Source organism: Schistocerca cancellata, chromosome 1 (assembly GCF_023864275.1).
Source record: "Schistocerca cancellata isolate TAMUIC-IGC-003103 chromosome 1, iqSchCanc2.1, whole genome shotgun sequence".
NCBI lineage: Eukaryota > Metazoa > Arthropoda > Insecta > Orthoptera > Acrididae > Schistocerca > Schistocerca cancellata.
The window spans coordinates 522079945-522103234 of NC_064626.1; the positions used below are offsets into that span (position 1 = coordinate 522079945).

Sequence of the window (23290 nt, forward strand, 5' to 3'; positions counted from 1 at the left end):
GAAGGAGGGAGTGTAGTGTTTGAGATGGTAGTAAGTAATGCGGTCGTGGCCGGGAGCGGTTTCTTATGTGTGAATCTATGTGTTTATATTACATTGATATCCACGCAGTAAGCTGCAATTCTGTCCAAACTCACAAGTGTTTCTTCATGAATGTATTGTAACTTGCCACTGGATTTGTTATTTTTATCCCTACTTGCGCTTATTTTAGAATTATTTTAGAAACATCTATGTCTTACAACATTTACACGAACTCTCGGAGCCAAAAAAATAATTCAAATATTTCCCAAATCTCGTAGGAAAGGGAAACAAAACAAACATTATGTTTAGACGCGTCTGAAGTTCTCCTCTCTCACTGCTTGAAACGCTAGAGTTGCTCCAGCTGTCAAACGGTAACAACTTTAACAGCAGTGAGTGTCGCGACTGTTATGTTAGACTGTGGCAGTTCTCCGAATTTGGAAGTTGACAGTTATAAAAAAAAAAAAAAAAAAAAAAAACCACACACACACACACACACACACACACACTTTGTTCTATTGGCTTACAATTATTCATTAATTCTAGTGCTTTATATTTCATTATTTTGTGTAATAATTTAAATTAAAGAATGTTCTTTCACAGTTTAATATAACAGTCGAAACAATCACTGCTGTAAAAATTGATACCGTTTGACAAAGGGAGCGACAGCAGCGCTCCAAGCGGCGAGTAAGATGAACTTCAGACGCGTCGTAAGCACAATGTTTGTTTTGCATCCATTTCCTACGTAATTTATGAAATATTTGAATGATTTCCTTGTCGCCAATGGTTTGTATAGCATCAGAAGGCGTATATGTTTCTAAGAATGATTCTAAACTAAACGCAAGTATGGACAAAAACCACGAATCGAGTGGCAAGCTACAACACATTCGTGAAGAAACACTTGTGACGTTGGATAGAATTGCAGCTTACCACGTTGATATCAAAAGAATATAAACACACGGATTCACACGTAAGAAGCACAGACATGTACCTCTTCTAGGAAAAGCGATCTACAGCTCATTTATCGTTCTGTAGGCCTACTGTGTTTGTCATTGTCGCCTGTTGCCATAAGTACGACCTTCATCTTTATATTATTCTAAGTGGGACAAGCAACTGCCATATAGTGGGAGAAATATGTTGAAACATTATAATGAGCTCCACAATGAGATTTTCACTCTGCGGAGTGTGCGGTGATATGAAACTTCCTGACAGATTAAAACTGTGTGCCGGACCGAGACTCGAACTCGGGACCTTTGCCTTTCGTGGGCAAGTGCTCTACCAACTGAGCTACCCAAGCACGACTCTCGCCCCGTCCTCACAGCTTTGATGATGGCTAAGCCATGTCTTCGCAATATCCTTTCTTTCAGGAGTGCTAGTTCTGCAAGTTCTTCAGGAGAGCTTCTGTAAAGTTTGGAAGGTAGGAGACGAGGTACTGGCATAAGTAAAGCTGTGAGGACGGGATGCGAGTCGTGCTTGGGTAGCTCAGTTGGTAGAGCACTTGCCCGCGAACGGCAAAGGTCCCGAGTTCGAGTTTGAGTCCGGCACACAGTTTTAATCTACCAGGAAGTTTCATTATAATGAGCTGATTACATTTCACACAAAACCAAATATTTGAATAATTTTCAAACAATCTGTCAGTGAACAAGGTGCTAACAAAATAATGTCATCACATGAAGAAAGCAAGGAAAATTAAGTGAATAACAACAGAAATGAATGAAATATGTACCAAACATTACGCTTTTGTAAGACACGAATAACTGTACTTAATCTAATCACTTCATCGTCAAAGCAGGTCTGTGTTGACGATTCACACTAATCTGGCACTGATACATGGAGAGTTGAACTGGCTTCTTCTGTGTCATAGGACTGTTTTACAGCTTTAGATGGATTGTCGAATCTTTGTGGCAGTTTCTTCTTCATCGTCAGTTGAGGTGGCTTATTTGGGATGTCAAACATTGTGGGTACTGCATTCCACACGAATTTATTATTGTCTGTGTTCTTGAACTGGTTTTGTTCGAAATGTAGCGAACAAAACCTAATATTACTATACAGGTAAACTGGGTATTTTTTTCATAAGGTCTTCTCTTCTGCTATTAACTAGCCATTTTCTGCTCCCAAAACGAAACATTGATGATTAATACACATGTAGTTTGCAAGTGAATCCTGACGATACAGTTTAGCAACATGATGGTATATACCTTTCAGGATCCTTAGGAAACCTAAAAATAGACACACCGAGCGAGGTGGCGCAGTGGTTAGACACTGGATTCGCATTCGGGAGGACGACGGTTCAATCCCGCGTCCGGCCATCCTGATTAAGGTTTTCCGTGATTTCCCTAAATCGCTCCAGGCAAATGCCGGGATGGTTCCTATCAAAGGGCACGGCCGACTTCCTTCCCCGTCCTTCCCTAATCCGATGACCTCGCTGTCTGGTCTCCTTTCCCAAAACAATGTCTTCTTCCTGTTGTTGTGCAATTTATTCCGCTACAAACGCTTCCGCTTGTAAAAACCATTGTAGAAATCAAAATAAACAACCACTATTCGCTTTCACGATCGCGCCGAACTCACAGTTTAAGTTACTGGCCGCTTTGGGCTCTGCTGGCGCGGTAGCAACAAAATCGAGGCAAATTGTCACGACTATTATGTTAGACTGTGGTTCTTTCCTAAAGGACAACAAAAATCTTTTTATGGTATAATCGAGTAGTCGTTGTCGTTCCGATCAGTACTACAATTGGCAAATCGATCGAGCGTGTATGGTACAGCAAGTCACAGCCACCTGATAGAGACGGCTGTAAGTAGTGTGTTATATCTGCGATGAGCTTCTGTTACCCGCGTGCGGTATGATTATGTTTATTGTTTACATTTACAATCATGGTAGAGAAGTGGGTGTACAACACGGTGCTGTGTCAAACATTCTCGCCATGTGGTAATTACATGTGTGCTGGCAATACATATGGTGATGTAGCCGTGTACGAGTAAGTTGTCCTTTGTTTCTGTTTAGAAGTTGATTTCTTTCTTACACGAATTTATTTATTTGGATTTAAATTCTGTGAAACATTTAGTCTAAGAATTGCCAGACACATTTTTCTTGCGATACCGAGAAATGACTAAGCAACATCATACGGTTTTCTAAAATTTATTTTGCATTTGGTCTCGTGAGACGGAATTTCTGTATTGGTGTGTTCAACAATGTGTAACTTGTAAAGTGTTAAATATAGTATTACAAGAATTTTGGAAGGGTGTGTAGCTACCAAAGAACGTTTCCCGAAACATGTTTAAGCTTTGCCTTTTGGCGGTGACATTCCTGTTGAGTCTGTGTTAAATACGGTATCATCATGGACAATACGGGATTCACAGCAACTTCCTGAATCCATCAGGCCACCTGTACACATTTCCCGTAGTTTCAGCCTCCTTGGTGGACTTGAAATGAATGAAATAATTTCTTGTAAATGGATATACGGTATATTATTGTTATATTTCAGATCATGATATATCGAGATGCAGGGACACTACCTAGTGTCTGGAACACGGATCTTTACACAAGTAGTTCTAGTTATTTATTTATTGTATATGGGTAATTGTTTGAATTTTCTGATAGGTCTACTTGTTACGTAAATGGACTGACATTATTTCTTCTTCAGTTTACAGAAAATACTAAGTCCTTCAGAAGATGTTTCTCCTCCATTTAGAAAACCAGAATATCACTTTCTGGTCAACAAGGATGTACAAATATGTAGCATGGCCACAACAAGCAAATTTCTCCTGACTGGTACTGTGGGTGAAATAAATGGCTGGGATTGGAAGTCTGTTACTTCGACATCAGGGAAAGCTCCCAAGCCAGTATGGTCTCTTCAGCTTCCTTCATGCAAGTAAGTATCCAGCATATTTTGTCAATACTAATGTGTCTTGCGTACCAACTAGAGTGTGGTAGTGGACTCCTGTGAGATCTTGGCTACAGTGACAGATTGATCAGTAGCATAGTTCAAATTCTGGATTAAGTTGATAGGCAATATGGTGAGTTGGCAAAGACAATGAAAGTGAGTGTAAAATAAAGGTTGTGGTAACTTATTGATCTGAAACACAGCCTGAATATAAAAGTTTAAGCCATATTTTGTGCACAGTGCCATATTTAACACACCTGTTGCTATGGGAATGAAAACCGCTTGGTAAATCAGATCCCATATTAGATAATGGGCAAGCATCCGATGAGTATTTTGATATGAATGTCATACATATACAGTGAAAATTGCAATTGGGGATGAGGGTACACTACACAACTTGTACCTCACACATCTGTGCTTGATTGAATTTGTTGTTTGTTAACAAATTGTGTTTCCACAAGAAATTTGTACGTATTCGGAGACATGTACGGTGAAGTGACCTAAATAAGAGACAAGTTCACAAAATTTGATTGTATTGTTTGAAGAAATAAGAGGAAGATCTCTGTTTGTATAGTTTGAAGAAATAAAAAGAGGGAGGTACCTGCCCACCAGGATAGCTGTGCATTTTAAAGTGCCACGTCCAGGGCGGAGAGGTGTTCATGTCCCAGATTGAATCCATCTGACAGGTTAAAAACGATTATCGGTGTGCCTGGTTGTGGTTTTCATGCAGTATCCCACATCCCTCACACTTTTGCATGAGTAACTCAGCACGCAGACAGTTGGGCTGCACATATACTGTCACCTGGGGAAACAGGGTGGCAGCAGAAATGACCCAAAGTGCAAGTGGAAAATTTCTTTCTTTCTGAAACACGTTCTTACAGCACTTTAAGTCTTGTTTCATCCTAAAACAGATAAGGGCAAAATTGAGCTAAAGCAAGGCTACTTGGTTAATAACTCCTGGGGTTAAACTATCTTGTACTGGGAAGATAGAGCTCCAGTAATTCAAAGAACACCTGTAACATCGCCATTAAAAAAGCGAATCTTGTGTACTATGCTACAGAAATAAAACACTCCAAAAATAAAGTAAAAATGATTTGGAACATTAGTAGACAAGAAATAAACACAACTAGTGATCCAAATGAAACTGAATCTCCAGAAAATGGCTCTGGCAGAATGGAAACACTTAAAATTTGCCCACCAAATTCAATATTAGTTTTGGGGTGGATAATAGTGTGGCTAGTACTTTTGCGGTTATATTTGTGAATGATTTAGAATGTAATTTTTTTGCCAAGTTTCTGCAACTAAGAGAAAAAAAGAAACTGTTTACCTTAAACATAATGTCAGCAATATTTTATTACTGATTGAATGTGGCGCTTATGAGATTAACCCTTTTGCCCAAGTGACAGGCAAGACACACCCAAAAATAACTTTTACTCTGGAAGTAGAAGAAAGGAACTAACTATCAAGAAAGTTTACAACAACCATAAAGTTTTGATTTTCAGAAAATCTACATGTACCGATATTATGATCAGTGTCAGTTCATGCCAATCACTGTGATATAGAAAAGCATTTCTCGTCTCATTGATTCATCAGCTCTTTTGTTTGTCTTTGGTTAACAGTGAAGAACATAAATAACTTAGTATTTTCAAGCAAATTGCAACAGCCAGTGGTTTTTCAGCAAATGACATTTTGTTCATTATGTGCTCTTGCAATAGGCTATAGCAATCAACAATGCCGTTTGCTGTAGTTGTGTTTAGTGTCATTTTTATCATGGCTTTCAAGGTATTTATGTGCTAGCATCAGAAGTGCTGCATTTCAGCACCGACAGAGTCTGTTTAGTCTTTGACTTTTGAGTGCAACTTTCTTTTATTTCAGTAGAGTATGTACCTACACATTATTGTTCTAAAGAGATGGTTTTGCTCACATGATAAGCTTCTCTTAAGCTGCTTTTCCTAATAACATATTTTGCTTCCTTGTTGTGTTAAATAAAGATATTATTCTACAGTGCGCAGAGTTACAATTTGTGTACCAGCCTGGCTGAATAGTGTGACACACAAAATTAAATTGTTTGGACAGTCCATACTTAGCCTTTCTGAAAATGCTAAAGAAAAAATAGATAAAAACTAGGCAAATACACACTTATATGGAAAACATAAGTAGTAAGGAAAGAATGGGTCATACCAACAGAATTTAATGGCAATATGTCCCAGCAAATGGAGAAATGTTTTAGAAAATTTCATGTTAGATGTGGTTTCCAATTTAACAACAATCTAAAACATCGTGCAAAGTATAAGCTGGGAAGCGCATGTGATAAATTTGATGACTCTGGGGTATACTGGATTGAGTGTAATAATATGTTAAGTATCATAATGACCAAACTGATTGCTGTTTCTGTAACGTTTAAGCAGCATTTACAGCCATGTACTACTGCTTTTCAGAAAACCTATATTTATAGATATTATCAGTGCTCTATACTATAGGGAGCGTTGATAGTAGTATACTTATTCTTCATAGGTGCGTAAAGGCCAGCTCATGATTTTGCTGAAAGAGCTTGAAATTTATAAAGGCAAAAGACAGGAGTCAGCTAGAACAATCAGTGGGCAAAGTGATTTTGTGCATAATATCTATGTTACTTTGTTTGAAACGTTTTACATTGATCATTGAATACTGGATCTTGCTATTAGGAAAGTTAACAATAAACATAAATTTTTGATTTACATTGCTTTGGGGTTGCACTTACAAGGGGATAGCACCTACTAATCATAGTCAATTTCAACCAGATTTATGGTGTATGGAAGGATTGACCAGAAATGAAAGTGAGAGGAGTGCGAGGTCCAGATGGTCAAGTATTTGGAGAGTCAGGGTGAGGCATGAACCAGTGGTTGGCACAGCAGGTAGAGCACAGAATGGTAATCCAGGGTTCATGGGTTGATTCCCCATGTGGAAACATCTTTTATTTTCAGTTTTTATGTTACTTACACTGCAAATAAACTAAAGTATGAACAAAGTAACACACTTGTAACATAGTATGCTTTAACCCTTTCTGGAAAATTATTTCCAATAGTCTGTATGGTCTCTTTTGGGCCTTGGATTACAAAAAATGGGGGGTGAATGTGTGGCAGAATATAGGAATGCCACCAACGCCTTGTCAAAAAGTGGGAAACTTAAAGTAGCCTCACATAAAAGCTGGTGTGATGAAGCTGTATGTGCAGTGAACAAATTTTTTTCTGTTAATTGACTCGTGGGGATGACAAATCTGTTCAGGAAGTGCTTTGAGGACAGAGCACTGGGCACTGATGAACTGAAACCTGTTTTTTTTTTTGCTGTCAATATCTTGTCAACACTTTTGTCATTTGAACACATGGGCCCAAAAAGCTACAGGATTTCATAGAACATCTGAATTCCATCTTTGAAAGCATCCATTTTACCATGAAAATAAAAAAAAGATAGCAATCTTCCTTTTTCTCAACATCCTAATTGAGCAGCCCGATGGCTCACTTGACCATAGTGGGCGCTGTAAGCCAATGAAAGCAGATTTATGTCTCCAAGTACCTAGCTAGCAGCTTCCTTGCAGAAGAAGAGCATGCTAAACACACTAATACACAGCGCATACTTCATCTCAGATGAAAAAAGTCTGACAGCAGAGCTGTGGCACTTGCAATCCATCTTCCATGAGAATTGATACAGCAACCAGCAGCTTTAGATGGCACTGCGATACAAGAGCCCCAAAAGTGATGTGGAAGAAGAACAAAAGAAGACCACTTTCATGCCATTTGCTGGCTGTGTATCATCAAAACTTGGCATACTACTGCAAAAACACCACATAAGACAAATTTTCCACTCACCACTCAAAACAATGAAAGATGCCCTGTATTTCAACAAAGAGAGTGGTGTTCCAAATTCTGTGTGAATGGACAAATCATTCGCACGATTAAAGACTGATGAATAGAATGTGAACACAACACCCGCTTACTGCAGCCTAACAAATCTTAGCGAAACACTGCTTTGAAAATGGACATAAAATTAATTACCAACAGACCAAAGTACCGGCTACAACGATAAATTTTGGGACTGCATTTTCAAAGAAGCAACTGACAATTGAAATTCATAGGACTGATATTTAATCAGCTGGGACACTGGCTTCCAACTGAGCAAGACATAGGAACCAATATTAAGGTCCACCAAAGCACAGTGTTGAGGACTTTCGACGATCAGATCAGGCAGTAGATCTGAGAAACATGGAAGCAAAAGCAAAACCAAGATTCTAAGGCAGTTTTCCTCCTCCTAGGAGTATGCAGATACAGAGTCAATTGAAATTAGGTTCTGAGATGGTCTATTGAACAAATATAGTTCCCTACAACTGAGTCAGGCGTGGAACCCTGCAGTGAACCAAAAAGAAGCAAAACCTTCCAGTATATTGTGTCCACAGCTGCCGAAAATAGTGCAGACACTGTAGACCACAGTACGCAGCCGGTCACTGTTGCCGCTGCTGCTGCCGCTGCCACCACCACCACCACCACCACCACCACCACCACCACCGCCGCCGCCAGCACTACCACTTACTGTGGTGGCTTCACAGACAGCGATGGAAGCCGTGAGATGGTGGCGGTAACAGCCCATGTATATAGGATGCTGACACGAGCAGAGCGGCGGCCATCAGAAACCACTTGAAGATGACAACAAGCCTGTTTGCTGAAATATCATGGAGAACTTAGGATGTGACACATGCAGATACATGAAAATTCTATTAATGTAATGTGTGCCACAACAGAAGCAAAAGATGCAAGACTCAACCTTAGCTGTCTCAGCTCAGATGATAGCCGAAGAAGCCAGGTGGTTCACAACCAACAGTTTAAGTCTTACTCCCACAGAGAGTTATGTTACATAATTCCAGATAAGCGGTAATGACCTTCCAGCCTCAACATAATGGTCATACACTGATTAAAACAAAGTGTTTAAAATTCATTGGGATCCAGCTGGAAAAATAAGTTAAGATGGAGTCAACACACAGGTAAAATAATCTAGAAGCTCAGTTCTGCATATTTTGCCCTTAGAAGTCTCTCTCACTGTGTTCTCCTAAAAACAAGAGAGTTGTCTCATTTGCTTATTTTTGTTCCCAGTTGTCTTATAGATTATCTTCTGGGGCAGTGCACCTAATGTAAACAAAGTTCTTGTTCAGCAGAGGTGAGTAGCAAGAATATTTTAAGATAGATAAATGTATGTCATGCAAAAGCCCATTAATGGATTTTTGAATTTTTACACTGACTTACCAAACCATTCACTCATCAAAGAAAATAAAAAACCTGCATCATGGGCCATTGTTTCTGCTAATTATCTGAGTACCTAGATCCAGACTGAAAATGTATGTTAGCTGGATGGCATGTAAAAACATTTATTATAAAGGTGTACAAATGTAATAATATAAATATGACTTGGTATTGATGATGTAAAAATTTTTGATCTGAAATATACCATTGCAATCAAGTAAATATTAAGCTACTAATAGCAGATAAACAGCAGCTATTCAGGGTGATTCAGCTGCCCCTACTGACGTCATTTTATGCAGCTCGCAATGTTAAATCGTGGAATGTTTCCCTCTATATGTGTGTGTGTGTGCGCGAGTGTGATGTAGCTCCTATGTCACAAGGATTATGCTGTAGAAAGGCGAGTGATGTAGGACTGGCATCGACAGTTCTCAACCTTGTAAATGTATTCCAACATTTCTCTTGTGCCTATCATTGGTATAAAGTTACTTTGTGATGCTTGTACTACCATGAAAAAACACAGATGACAACAGCAGTATTGGCAGAAATGGAATATTATTTTGAAGATGGTTTTATAGTACAGTACTCAAAAGTAGAAAAGGCTAGCTAAATGTGTAATTGTACACAAACTGAAAAAAATGTACTTTCATTTTGCAGACAAAATCATTGCAGTTTGTGAAATTGGAAGACATTAGGAATGTATTTCTTTTGACAACAAAACACAAGGTGACTGCATCCTATGTTTATGTCAGAACAAAATTAGGAATGACAGAGAAGGTGATACATGGCTGCATTTTGGATTATAATAAAAGTATGGTTGGTATGGACCACTTTATCTGATACTACCCTTTTGTGAGGCAGCAAATAAAGTGGCAGAAGAAAGCTCATATTTATGTTTTTACAATGATGATTGTAAATTGATGTGTTTATGTAAAAGTTGAGGCTTACTAGCAGACATCTTGTTGAATTCGCCACTGAATTGGCAGTGCCTCTAATAAACCAAGAAGGATGGCTTGGTTGAATCAACTTCCTCTCAAAATAATTCACTTGCAAGCAGACTTGGTGGAAGACTTTTCCTAAATTGACTCCGGCTACAGAAATGTCAAAGCGGCCTCAAAGGAGATGGGAAGTTTGTGCAGAATGAAGCAAGGGAAGATCTGGAAAAGTGACAAGGAAAGATACCAGGTACTACTGCGAAGAATGTAAAGAAGGACTTTGTTTTCTAAAATCCTTTGAAATGTTTAATTCTAATGCAAATGGAGCTAAATAACTACATTTTCAACCAGTTTTAATTTTAGTGCCAACAGGTTTCTAATTCTGTCTGCATTTAGGAAACAAAGGACAATGTTGTTTTCCTTCTTGCAAAAACTACATAGTTTCAATGTAAAAGGGATGTTCACTGATGTAAGTCTATGTCTCTTTGCATGGGTTCATTGAAAATAGACCCTTGTTCCAAATGCAATAAACTGACATAATTTCTGTGCTGTAGAAACTACTCCATAACATTTAGAAAACTATGAGAAGGCACTGTCTCAGGTAGTTGAAATAAGCCCTGTCAGCCTAGTCCTTGAGGTATTAAATAAAGCAAAATAAGTCTGATTCAAATAAGTCTTTATTGGTCATGAAAGACAGACTAACTCCCATATCTCTTGTAAAGCTGCAGTTATGGAAGAGAGGCCTCAAAACAAAAAGAAACTATTTAAGTCTATTTATGTGAAATACAGACATTATTCACATTATATGATTTGATTTTTATACAAAATAAGAACCAAGTTATGTGGTACTTTGGCTTCACACTCAGGAGATGTGTTATTCATATCTTCTTCAAAGTTGACATCATTGTTATACCTCTAGTCCACAAAGAATTAATATGTTTTTGGAAATGTTTAATGCAGTTTTAAAACTGACGTTATGGCTGTGATTTACATTGCAGAGTTCAAAGGAATTGTTGTACGGTGATCAACAATTTCCTTTGAAGATGCTCTTAGCTTTCATGTGCTTGTTGAATTTGCCACATTGCAAAAATACATATGAAAGCTACAAATGTACATCAAAATATCACTATGGCAAACACTGCATCTTCCGTTCCTGTTGTCTGAATCTTCCTCAACTAGCATGAGAACTTTTTCAACCAGAGAAAATGATGATAAAAGTTAGGTTTTTCCATTGTGAGATGGACCAACAGAAAGCTGTTGGAATATCGTAAAGTAGTACACAGTTCCACTTGTACTGTGAAATTCATCTGACAACCAGTTTTGGATGTTAAATATCCATTTTCAAGTTGCATGTAACTGTGAAGCCACCCATTTGCGGCTGTTTTGGAGTGTTACAAACACTTATGGTCTCAAGTGAGACCGTGGCCGTTCTTTACTGAGTTGTCCTACTATAAATCTGCAGATGACATATTCTTCGTATTACTACTGGACAAAGAAATACGTTGAGGCATTTTAGTATTACAGCAGCCACGGATGCTTGTAGTAGACATGATGCCATCCCACAAGACGCTTTTACTTTCTGTAAATAGGAAAATGAACAATTGCAGTTATGGAAAAATAAGCCACAGTGGTTGCAGTTAGTGAACTTACTGTTGATGATTAGCTTTCCATTTATTTGTATGGAAACCACACACCAAGATTGGTTTAGTATGAAACGTTGACAGTAGTTATACCATAATTTCTAATGGTGAACCGAAGACCATTGGTTTGATGTTTTCAGATTTAAACGAAGATAGTACCATTGCTAATAATTGCTTCTTCGACGTCAGATAATGAATAGGTTCAACCTGCGACACCCTTGTCACAGATTAAATATTGCAGCATGATGTAGACCAAGGTTTTTCAGTGAGTGAATTTGTCATTTCAGCTTTGGTGCACACTGCTGTACTAGTTAGTGTTGTATATCCAGCTTGCAGGATAACTTTTAATTTTTCTGACAACTGACATTGGTTTAAAGTGACAGGGAGATGTATTGAAAGTTTCAGGTTGCAAGTACTCAGTGCATCAATGACTGTGTTCCAGTCCATTCCATTAATTTCGGAGAAAAGTAATCCTTTCATTTGTAATATGTTGCGGTGACTTACTGTTGAGTGACAGAATATTTAATGTCTTCTCTCATTTAAAGAGAATTTGACTTTGTGCATGCACACAGTTTTCCACTTACTGTAATGTTTAAGGTGCCATTTACTTTCTCCGCCACCTTAATTAAGTTTTTTTCTTCAGGTATTTCTGATCTCACGATAAGGAAAGTTTATTTTCAGATGACCACAAGTTATCCTGATTGTATATGTTCCTATTATCTGGAATCAGGTCCAAATGTTTGTAGTCAGAGTGTTTTGGTGTTCCAGAATTAGTGGGTTGAGATATTTCTAGTAAGTGCAAAATATGCACAAGAAAAGAAGCCACAGATTCAAAGATGTGCAATAGCATAGTCAGGAAATTAGATTTATCTTTTTTTTTAAAAATTTATTTTGTTCAATGGAAGAAAACTTCTTTACATACTTAGCAAGCCACTGTACGGTGTGTGGCAGGTGGTACCCTGTAGCACGACAAGTCATTTCCTTTCCTGTTCCACTCACAATTGGAGTGAGGGGGGAAAAAACAACTGTCGATATGCCTCCATGCGAGCCGTAATTCCTCTTAACTTACTCTTGTGGTCCTTACACAAAATGTACATTGTGGCAATACAATCATTCTGCAGCCAGCTCCAAATGCCTGTTCTCTGAATTCCCCCACTTGTGTTCCTCGAAAAGAACGCTGCTCCCTCCCACCTCCTGAATTCCCATTTGAGTTCCCAAAGCGCCTTCGTAATCCTTCCATATTTTTCAAACCTCCTGGCAACAAATCTAGCAGTCCACCTCTGAATTGCTTCGATGTTTTCCTTTAATCTGACCTGGTGCAGATGCCAAACACACGAGCAGTACTCAGGAATGGTTCGCACTAGTGTTCTGCATGCAGTCTCCTTTACAGATGAACCACACTTCCCTAATATTCTCCCAGTAAACTGAAGTCGACCATTCACCTGCCCTACTACAGTCCTTAAATGCTCATTCCATTTCATAACGTTTTGCAATATTATGCCTTGATATGAGTATTTAACTGTGTCAAGAAGCACACTATTAATGCTGTATTTGAACATTACAGGTTTGTTTTTCCTACTCATCTGCATTAACTTACATTTTTCTACATTTACAGCTAGGTACCATTCATCACACCAAGTAGCAATTTTGTATAAGTCATCTTGTATTATCCTGCATTCACTCAATGATGACACCTTCTTGTACACTACAGCATCATCAGTAAGGAGCCACAAGTTTCTGCTCATCCTGTCCATCAGATCATTTATGTAACTAGAAAATAATGGTGATTCTATCGCCCTTCCCTGGGGCACTTCTGACAATACCCTTGTCTCTGATGAACTCTCACCATTGAGGACTACATACTGGGTTCTTGTACTTAAAGTCTTCAAGCCACTCACATATCTGAAAACCTACTCCGTATGCTTTTACCTTCATTAACAGTCTGCAGTCGGACACCATTTTCCAGGAATCAGGGAATATGGAATCTGCCTGTTGCCCGTCATGCACACATCAAAAAAAGTTTTGCATCACCCCTGTTCCTAGAAATCCTGAAGATAGACATTGACTGTGGATATTGTATCACAGACACAGTCCCTTTGACTGTTCAGAGATGTCACTAAACCCGCCCAAAGATTGAAACAACCATGCATGAGCAGCACCTATTAGACGGAGGGGGTCCGACAGCCGATCAGTTCCAGTCATTCCACCAGGAAGTAGGTACACGGCTCGTGTTGTATGTAGTTCAACCATGCCCCGACAGTCAATACCACAGTTCGACCACATCCGCATTGTTACTTTGTGCCAGGAAGGGCTCTCACCAAGGGAAATGTCTCAGAGTGAACCAAAGTGATGTTGTTCGGACATTGAGGAGATACAGAGACACAGGAACTGTTGATAACATGTCTTGCTCAGGCCGCCCTAGGGCTACTACTGCAGTGGATGCCCACTACCTATGGATTATGGCTCGGAGGAACCCTGGCAGCAACACCACCATGTTGAATAATGCTTTTTGTGCAGCCACAGGACGCCGTGTTATGACTCAAACTGTGCGCAATAGGCTGCATGATGCGCAGCTTCACGACCGACGTTCATGGGGAGGTCCAACTTTGCAACCACGACACCATGCAGTGCGGTACAGATGGGCCCAACAACATGCCAGATGGACTGTTGAGGATTGGTGTCATGTTCTCTTCACCGATGAGTGTCACATATGCCTTCAACCAGACAATCGTTGGAGATGTGTTTGGAGGCAACCCGTTCAGGCTGAATGCCTTAGACATACTGTCCAGCGAGTGCAGCAAGGTTGAGGTTCCCTGATGTTTTGGGGTGGCATTATGTGGGGGTCGATGTACACCGCTGGTGGTCACGGAAGGCAACGTAACGTCTGTACGATACATGAATGCCATCCCCCAACTGATAGTGCAACCATATTGGCAGCCCTCATCGTGCACATCTTGTGAATGATTTCCTTCAGGATAATGACATCACTCAATTAGAGTGGCCAGCATGTTCTCCAGACATGAACCCTAATAAACATGCCTGGTGTGGTGTCACCGCCAGACACCACACTTGCTAGGTGGTAGCTTCAAATCGGCCGCGGTCCATTAGTACATGTCGGACCCGCGTGTCGCCACTGTCAGTAATCGCAGACCTAGCGCCACCACATGGCAGGTCTAGAGAGGCGGACTAGCACTCGCCCCAGTTGTACGACGACTTTGCTAGCGACTACACTGACGAAGCCTTTCTCTCATTTGCCGAGAGACAGTTAGAATAGCCTTCAGCTAAGTCCATGGCTACGACCTAGCAAGGCGCCATTAGCCTTACAGTGCCTGTACTTAAAGTCTCATTTGTATCGTCAAGGATAAATTAAGTATTACCTCAACTACGTCCTATTCTTTATTAGCATTCACAACTTATCCTGTTCCAGAATTCACGCTCGTCTGCGTTAGATAGCATGCATTTCAGCCTCCTCTGTCTACAAGGTGTTGGCACATTTGCCAACACATCACCTGGGATAGATTGAAAAGGGCAGTTTATGGACGACATGGCCCACCAACCTCTCTGAAGGATCTACGCCGAATCACCGTTGAGGAGTGGGACAATCTGGACCAACAGTGCCTTGATGAACTTGTGGATGGTACGCCATGACGAATAGAGGCATGCATCAATGCAAGAGGACATGCTACAGGGTATTAGAGGTACTGGTGTGTACAGCAATTTGGACCACCACCTGTAAAGGTCTCGCTGTATGGTGGTACAACATGCAATGTGTGGTTTTCATGTGCAGTAAAAAAGGGCAGAATGATAATGTTGATCTCTATTCCAATTTTCTGTACAGGTTCCGGAACTATCGAAACTGAGGTTATGCAAAATTTTTTGATGTGTGTACATAATTCACACGATATGTGAGACAGGGCAAGCTGAGTTTTGCTTGGGTGGCGCTTTTTAAAACTTTGCACATTTGTGGACAGAAGCTTTTCCGTCTCCAGGAAATTTATCTCATTCGAACTGAGAATATGTTCAAGAATTCTACAGTAAACCGATGTTAAGGAATTGGCCCGTAATTTTGAGGTCCGTTTTTTTCACTGATTATGCACTGAAGACCCTACGATTTATCGTAGAAGATAATTAAGGAAAGGCAAACCTACATATCCAGCCTCTGTAGACTTAGAGAAAGCTTTTGACAATGTTGACTGGAATACTCTCTTTCAAATTCTGAAGGTGGCAGGGGTAAAATACAGGGGGCAAAAGGCTATTTACAATTTGTACAGAAACCAGATGGCAGTTATAAGACTAAAGGTGCATGAAAGGGAAGCAGTGGTTTGGAAGGGAGTGAGACAGGGTTGTAGCCTCTCCCCGATGTTATTCAATCTGTATATTGAGCAAGCAGCAAAGGAAACAAAAGAAAAATTCGGAGTAGGTATTAAAATCCATGGAGAAGAAATAAAAACTTTGAGGTTCGCCGATGACATTGTAATTCTGTCAGAGACAGCAAAGGACTTGGAAGAGCAGTTGAACGGAATGGACAGTGTCTTGAAAGGAGGATATAAGATGAACATCAACAAAAGCAAAATGAGCCTAATGGAATGTAGTCGAATTAATTCGGGTGATGCTTAGGGAATTAGATTAGGAAATGAGCACTTAAAGTAGTAAAGGAGTTTTGCTATTTGGGGAGCAAAATAACTGATGATGGTCGAAGTAGAGAGGATATAAAATGTAGACTGGCAATGGCAAGGAAAGTGTTTCTGAAGAAGAGAAATTTGTTAACATCGAGTATAGATTTAAGTGTCAGGAAGTCGTTTCTGAAAGTATTTGTATGGAGTGTAGCCATGTATGGAAGTGAAACGTGGACGATAAATAGTTTGGACAAGAAGAGAATAGAAGCTTTCAAAATGAGGTGCTAAAGAAGAATGCTGAAGATTTGATGGGTAGATCACATAACTAACAAGGAGATATTGAATAGAATTGGGGAGAAGAGGAGTTTGGGGCACTATTTGACTAGAAGAAGGGATCGGTTGGTAGGACATGTTCTGAGCCATCAAGGGATCACCAATTTAGTATTGGAGGGCAGCGTGGAGGGTAAAAATTGTAGAGGGAGACCAAGAGATGAATACACTAAGCAGATTCAGAAGGATGTAGGTTGCAGTAGGTACTGGGAGATGAAGAAGCTTGCTGCATAGGATGGAGTAGCATGGAAGCATGGAGAGTTGCATCAAACCAGTCTCAGGACTGAAGACCACAACAACAACAACATACACTGAAGAGGCAAAGAAGCCTAATATCGTGTAGGGCCCCTGCAAACATGCAGAAGTGTCACAACACAACGAGGCATGGACTTGACTGATGTCTGAAATAGTGCTGGAGAAACTTGACACAATGAATCCTGCAGGGCTGTCCATAAATCCGTAAGAGTACAAGGGGCTGGAAATCTCTTCTGAACAGCACATTGCAAGACATCCCAGATATGCTCAAAAATGTTCATGTCTGGGGAGTTCGGTGGCCAGCGGAAGTGTTCCTGTAGCCACTTTGTAGCAATTCTGGACGTGTGGGGTGTCACATTGTCCTGCTGGAATTGCCCAAGTCTGTCGGAATACACAATGGACATGAATGGATGCATATTTATGTATGTGTCACCTGTCAAGAGTCATTCTAGACATATCAAGGGTTCCCATATCACTCCGACTGCACACGCCCAACACCATTACAAAGCCTCTACAGCTTGAACAGTCCCCTGCTGACATGCAGAGTCCATGGATTCATGAGGTTGTCTCCATACCTGTACACATCCATCCACCCCATACAAATTGAAACGAGACTCATCTGATCAAGCAACATGTTTCCAGTGCCGGTGTTGAGGCATAAAGCTTTGTGTTGTGCAGTCATCAAGGGTACACAAGTGGCCCTTTAGCTTTGAAAGCCCATATAGGTGATGTTTCGTTGAATTGTTTGCATGCTGACACCAGTTGATGGCCCAGCATTGAAATCTGCAGCAGTTGTGGGTGGGTTGCACTTCTGTCACGTTGAACGATTCTCTTGAAGTCGTTGTTGGTCCTGTTCTTGCAGGATCTTTTTCCATCTTGATGTCGGGAATTTGCTGTTTTATCGAATTCCTGGTATTCACTGTACACTTGTGGAATGGTCGTTCAGGAAAATCCCCACTTCTAGCTACCTCAGAGATGCTGTGTCCCATCGCTCGTGTGCTGACAATAACACCACGTTCAAACTCACTTAAATCTTGATAACCTACCATTGTAGCAACAGCAACCAATTTAAGAACTGCTCCAGACAATTGTTGTCTTATATAGGTGTTGCCGACTGCAGTGCCATCTGCTCCCTGTTTACATATCTGTGTATTTGAGTACACATGCCTATACCAGTTTCCTTGGCGCTTCATTGTATATACAGGAGTCAACTGTGTATTTTCCAGTCACTTAGGAGTTTGCACTGGACAATATACTCAAGATAAATGCAAGTTAAATAAGGGGCCAAAGCCGCAGAGTAGTCTTTATAAAACTGAAATCGGTTTCCTTCCAGACCTGGGATGTTACTTGTTTTCAACATTTTAAGTTGTTTCTCTATGCTAGGGATGCCTGTTACTATGTCCCCTGTATAGGAGTCTGTGCGATGGTCAGACGATGGTATGTTTGTAAGATTCTTCTGCGTGAACGGTTTCTTAAAAGTGAAATTTAAAACTGTGTCTTTCTTTTGCAAATTTCTGCTGTCATGCTGTGAGTGAATAGGAGCCTTAGAGCCACATAGAGTTTTTATGTAGGTCCAAAATTTTCTAAAAGTTTTTTGGCAAGAGTTTTTGCTGAGGTGTGACAGTGGTAATAGTCTTGTGCTTCACATGTCGATCTTTTTATATACGCATGAATCTCTGCTGACATTAGCCTTTGCTTCCTCAGCGTTTTCTGAATTTCGTCCTTAATCCACGTAGTTGGCACATATTTGTCCAGAGCTTCATTTACAGTCTGTTTAAATTTTATGCATAATCCTTCTGTCTCCATAATACTGGAACTAAATGATGTCAATTTATTGTCTTAATTGGGATACTAACAATTGCTTATCTGCTTATACTAGCAGAGATACTCTGATAGCCATCTTGATTGGACCTGTCAAGGGTCTTGTGCTTTATGTGAAGTGTCAATGTTTAAACTGATACTTTTTTTTCGTATAATTTTAACTTAGTGCTATAACTTCTGTTTTAGGGACATTCTGGAAAAAGCAGATGTAAATTCTTTAGATTTTAAAGAGGAGCCTGGATATATATATGCTGGTTGTGGTGACAACAAAGTTCATATTTTCGCTATAGAAGATGGGAGGCTTGTTAGAACGCTGGAAGGACATGAAGATTATATTCATTCAGTACAAAGCTGCTCGTAAGTTCTGTTTGAAAATTTGGATGTACGAAAAAAATGTTGGACTTTCTTAGTTGTGCTTCTAAGTGTAATTTGTTGTTATATGTCTTGAGGTTTCAGGAAAGGCTAATTAAAGAGGGAGAGCAGTACCAAGACTACGGCTTTCTTTTTAGTACATCTAATATAAATGAATTTATTGATGTTATTTTTCATTCTCTTGTTGTACACAGTGTTTTTGCAATGTCTCCTTATGGATAAACTGAAAACTGAGGTTACAGCAGATATGGAAATTACAGATAAGTTAGATGCTTTGAAACATTAGATTTCTATGACTGTCAGTAATGATCCTAATGCTTGATAATATTTCTTGGGAGAAACCTACCAGTTAAAACTGATACTGTTATTTTATTTCTGAATAACTGATATTTTTCAATATTTGTTTGGTCTCGGTTGTACAGGTGTTTTTTATTTTTTACTAGTAATGAAGCAAAAAAACTGAAATATCAATTAGCCATAGCAGCAGCACTAAATTTTTTTATTCTTAAGTAAACCTTTTTTGAAAAAGGAGAAATTTTTATCCACAAATTTTACATTGCTTTGAAATATTGCATTATTATAGAAAATGGAAAAAGTGATCAGTGCCACAATAAAAATGGCAACAGGAATGAGCCACAAGAATGGTACATAAGAATTGGAACAGCATTGCTAAGACGATAATGTCCCTATTGCATTGAGTCATGGCTTAAGGTACATGTGTACGGCGAGAGTGCAAGACTTGCTCCCACCTGATCTGTATGGTAGTTTCTCACTGTTGCTGCTGTATATCCATTCAGAATCGCACCAACCTTAGTCTGAAAATATTTTTAAAATATGACATGACAATGAAGTACAATGTTTCATTTGCTTTAAAAGATTAAAGATTTGTCTGCCACTTCTATGAAACTATAAAATAGGAAAGATATTATGGTAACAGTAATAAATTAAAAACTTAACAACAATTAATTCATAGTGTACAATAAAAATAGAAAGTAGCTGATCAGCTGCCTGTGCCTACATAATATGCCATTATGTGCTTGTAGCCCTTGAAAAAGGGCAAATTAAGACAAAAAACAGATGACATAGAAGTCATTGTACCGCATCATAATGTAAAAAAACTATACTGGAGAAACCAATGTTTCAGCCACAGTTACAGTGGCCTTCTTGTGGGTCTACTGGGTCTGGATCCTCAGCAGACCCAGAAGAAGACTACTGTAACCCTGGCCGAAACATTGGTTTCTCCAGAATACTTTTTTGAATTATAATGTGATGTGATATACTCAGTAAACTTTTATGCCAGTCGACTGGCATATGCAATTATATTACAAAAAAACCAAGGTTTTCAACCTCTGTTTTCACTGATTAAAACATGATTTTTGAGCAGAGTTTCAAAAAATTAGAATCAATAGGAGAATACTTGTGATTTTTTGTAATATTCAACCACATATCACTTTTCAAGAAAAGCAGCAAACAGTGTATATTGTTTTATTTTATATTTAATATTTCGATTCTAGGTGTCTTGAAACTGAGAGAGTTACAATTTTTAAATCTCTTTTTGATTTGTGTTTTTATTACAGGAAATAATAGGGATAAGAAACTGAAAATTAGTTATTTCAGGAACCATTTATTTTGAGTGGTTTCAACAGTCGGGTTAAACTGGTGTGGGAAAAAACCGATATAACTGAAAATTGGTTGTTTCATCAGTAACTGCCATCCCTAGGAGGCATACTGGTTAAAGAAAGTGAAGCAGCTGAATGTTGTTAGTATTTTTATTGAGCCAATTATAGCCGTAGAAGGAACTTGAGGTGTCTGGAAAGCAAGCAAGAAATATTATTGATACAGTTCCTAAGATAGTGAAGAGCCATCAAAGGCAACAGACAATATTTAGGATGTAAAAGAAATGATTCTTCATTGACGGAATATGTTTGTCACTGTTCCTATGGTTCTGTTTTTTGTAAAAAGGAAAAATCCATCCATAATATAAATCGTAAATGCAACAACTCATTGAATAGTTTAGATGCTGAGTTGTCAATATGTGCATAAATGTGGCTGAGAACATCACTAGCTCTCGGACGAATCCACCTTCAGATCTATAGCACACACAAGCAGGTGCACAGCTAAATTGTCCAGGCTGACTGCATTATGTGGGTTATGTTGGATTTAGTGGGTGAGGACAGAGAGGAGGCAGTGAGTGGGTGGGAAGCGTGGCTGATGGCTGGGAGGGAGAAACAGCAAGTGCATGGAATAGGAGTGTGTCACTGGTGAGCTCATTCTGGCTGCAGGTGGCAGAGTTGTGAGCAGCTCACTGACTTGGAGGAGCTTAGGACATCTGTAATTCAGGTTATGGAGTAGAAATTAATTGAGATCGAGGCTGTGAGGATTATGGGATTGAAGGATGCATTGCAAGAAAAATTTCTGTCTTCTTAATGAAGAGAAGTTGGTTTTGGGATACAGACAGCACAGGTTTCTGAAGTAGACATTGAAATGGAAAATCATGTGCTCTGTAGTGTATTCCATCTCTGGGTACTCAGTTTTCGTCGTGGCCACAGTTTGGTGGCTTCCAGGCATTTGAGTGGACAGTTTGTTGTGCCTACATAAAATTTTTTGTAGATATTGCGACAGAGCTGGTATGTGACACATCTATTTGCAAGGTGATCATGCATCTTGTCGGATAAGATAAACCTGTGATGGGACGGGAGTAGGTTGTGCTGTTTGGATATATCAGGCAGGTCTTGCACCTCGCCATTACACATGATTATGATTCATGCGGCAGTGAATTGGCAGTATGTGTGTGTGTGGTTACTCTGAGTATGTGCTGATTTGAAATTTCCTGGCAGATTAAAACATTATATCATTGCAAGATTCAAATCTGGAAACTCTTGACTTTTAACATAGCATTCACCTCTCAGTGATGTGGAGACATGCATTTCGAAATATGACGACAATTTCAGGCTGCCATTTTGTCTTCCCTCATCTTAGCAGTCATAACTTGTACTCTTAATTCACTACAAATTCTTCAAAAAAACAGGCAGTGAGCTACTTAACTTTGAAGTATCATAATAAATATGACCAGTAATGAAAATCAATAACCTCATCATCAGGTGATGATTAGAGATTTACTATTAGAAATAATAAAATAGTTTTAACCCAGAGTTTCCCTACAATCATTTGAGAACAATTACACAGTGAAAAAATGTGAATCCAAACTATGTGGTGTTTTAATTTTAGTGCTTTAAGTAATTTTGTTTCATTTTCATAGAGTATGTTCTTTCAGCTTTCTGCCTTCCTTGAATTAAACCTAGATGTCAACTCGATTCTTTTCATGGTGTGGCAAGGAAGTCTGCCATAAAGAGGCCACGACAAAGAATTGCGGCAATGAGTCTCTATAGTGTATCACAGTGCGTACTAATCAAGCTAAGCATGTACATCGTTTGTGTTACTTATTAAATTTGTTCCACCTCAGCCAGCATCCGATACATATTGCGTCAATCACAAGCACATACACCCACGATTCGCATACAGTATTTACATTGTTTATAAACGTATTACTGATATTGTGATGTGCTTTGATTGCTGTCATGAGATGTCACTCCTAATGCCAATTCAGTATGTAACACACAACATTCATGCCTCCAGACAACTTTATCTGCTGTGCGCTGCTTAAATCACATAAATTATATGAAAGTGATGGTAGTTAGTTACTTAATGTTGTTCTTCGAAGTTTTTTAATAACTCTGTGCCTTGTCCCACAGTCATCTGACTGTAGATACTTAATGACACCGATTTGAAGCCGGTCTGGTTGCTAGTTTCATATAATTAGGACTGATTTTAAAAATTTTAATGTGCCGTTATAAACTATTCCTTAAGTAGTTAAAGGTTTGACACAGTAAGACAAATATTAGAGTTAGAAACTGTGTATATGTTTTGAAGCAGTGTACCTCACACTGTGTAAATACTCAAACTATATTCATCAAGTATTTGATAATGAGGGCACTTAGTGATCCAACAAACTTTGCACATACGAGGGGGAGACTCCACCCCCCCCCCCCCCAAATGTTTGAGGGGGGGGGGGGGGGGAATTGTCATAACATCTTTATTTCTCAATATTTTTACCCCAGATTTTAATCATCTTCAAAGTACTTTCCATTGACCACAACATAC

At 39.3% G+C, this 23290-nt stretch overlaps 1 protein-coding gene across 4 annotated transcripts in view; it reads left to right on the forward strand.

Annotated features, from left to right (window-relative positions):
* Positions 1–2804: 2804 nt before the first annotated feature.
* The window catches only part of LOC126179193 (THO complex subunit 6), a 47948-nt gene continuing 27462 nt past the window's right edge, over positions 2805–23290 (forward strand). For all 4 annotated transcript variants that reach the window (XR_007536679.1, XR_007536680.1, XR_007536681.1 and 1 more), the window contains exons 1-3: positions 2805–2990; positions 3657–3884; positions 18944–19114. Coding sequence is in view for 1 of the 4 variants with exons in the window: in XM_049924591.1 (XP_049780548.1) it covers positions 2887–2990; positions 3657–3884; positions 18944–19114 (503 nt within the window). In the remaining 3 variants the exon portion in view is untranslated. The remainder of the gene's footprint in view (positions 2991–3656; positions 3885–18943; positions 19115–23290) is intronic.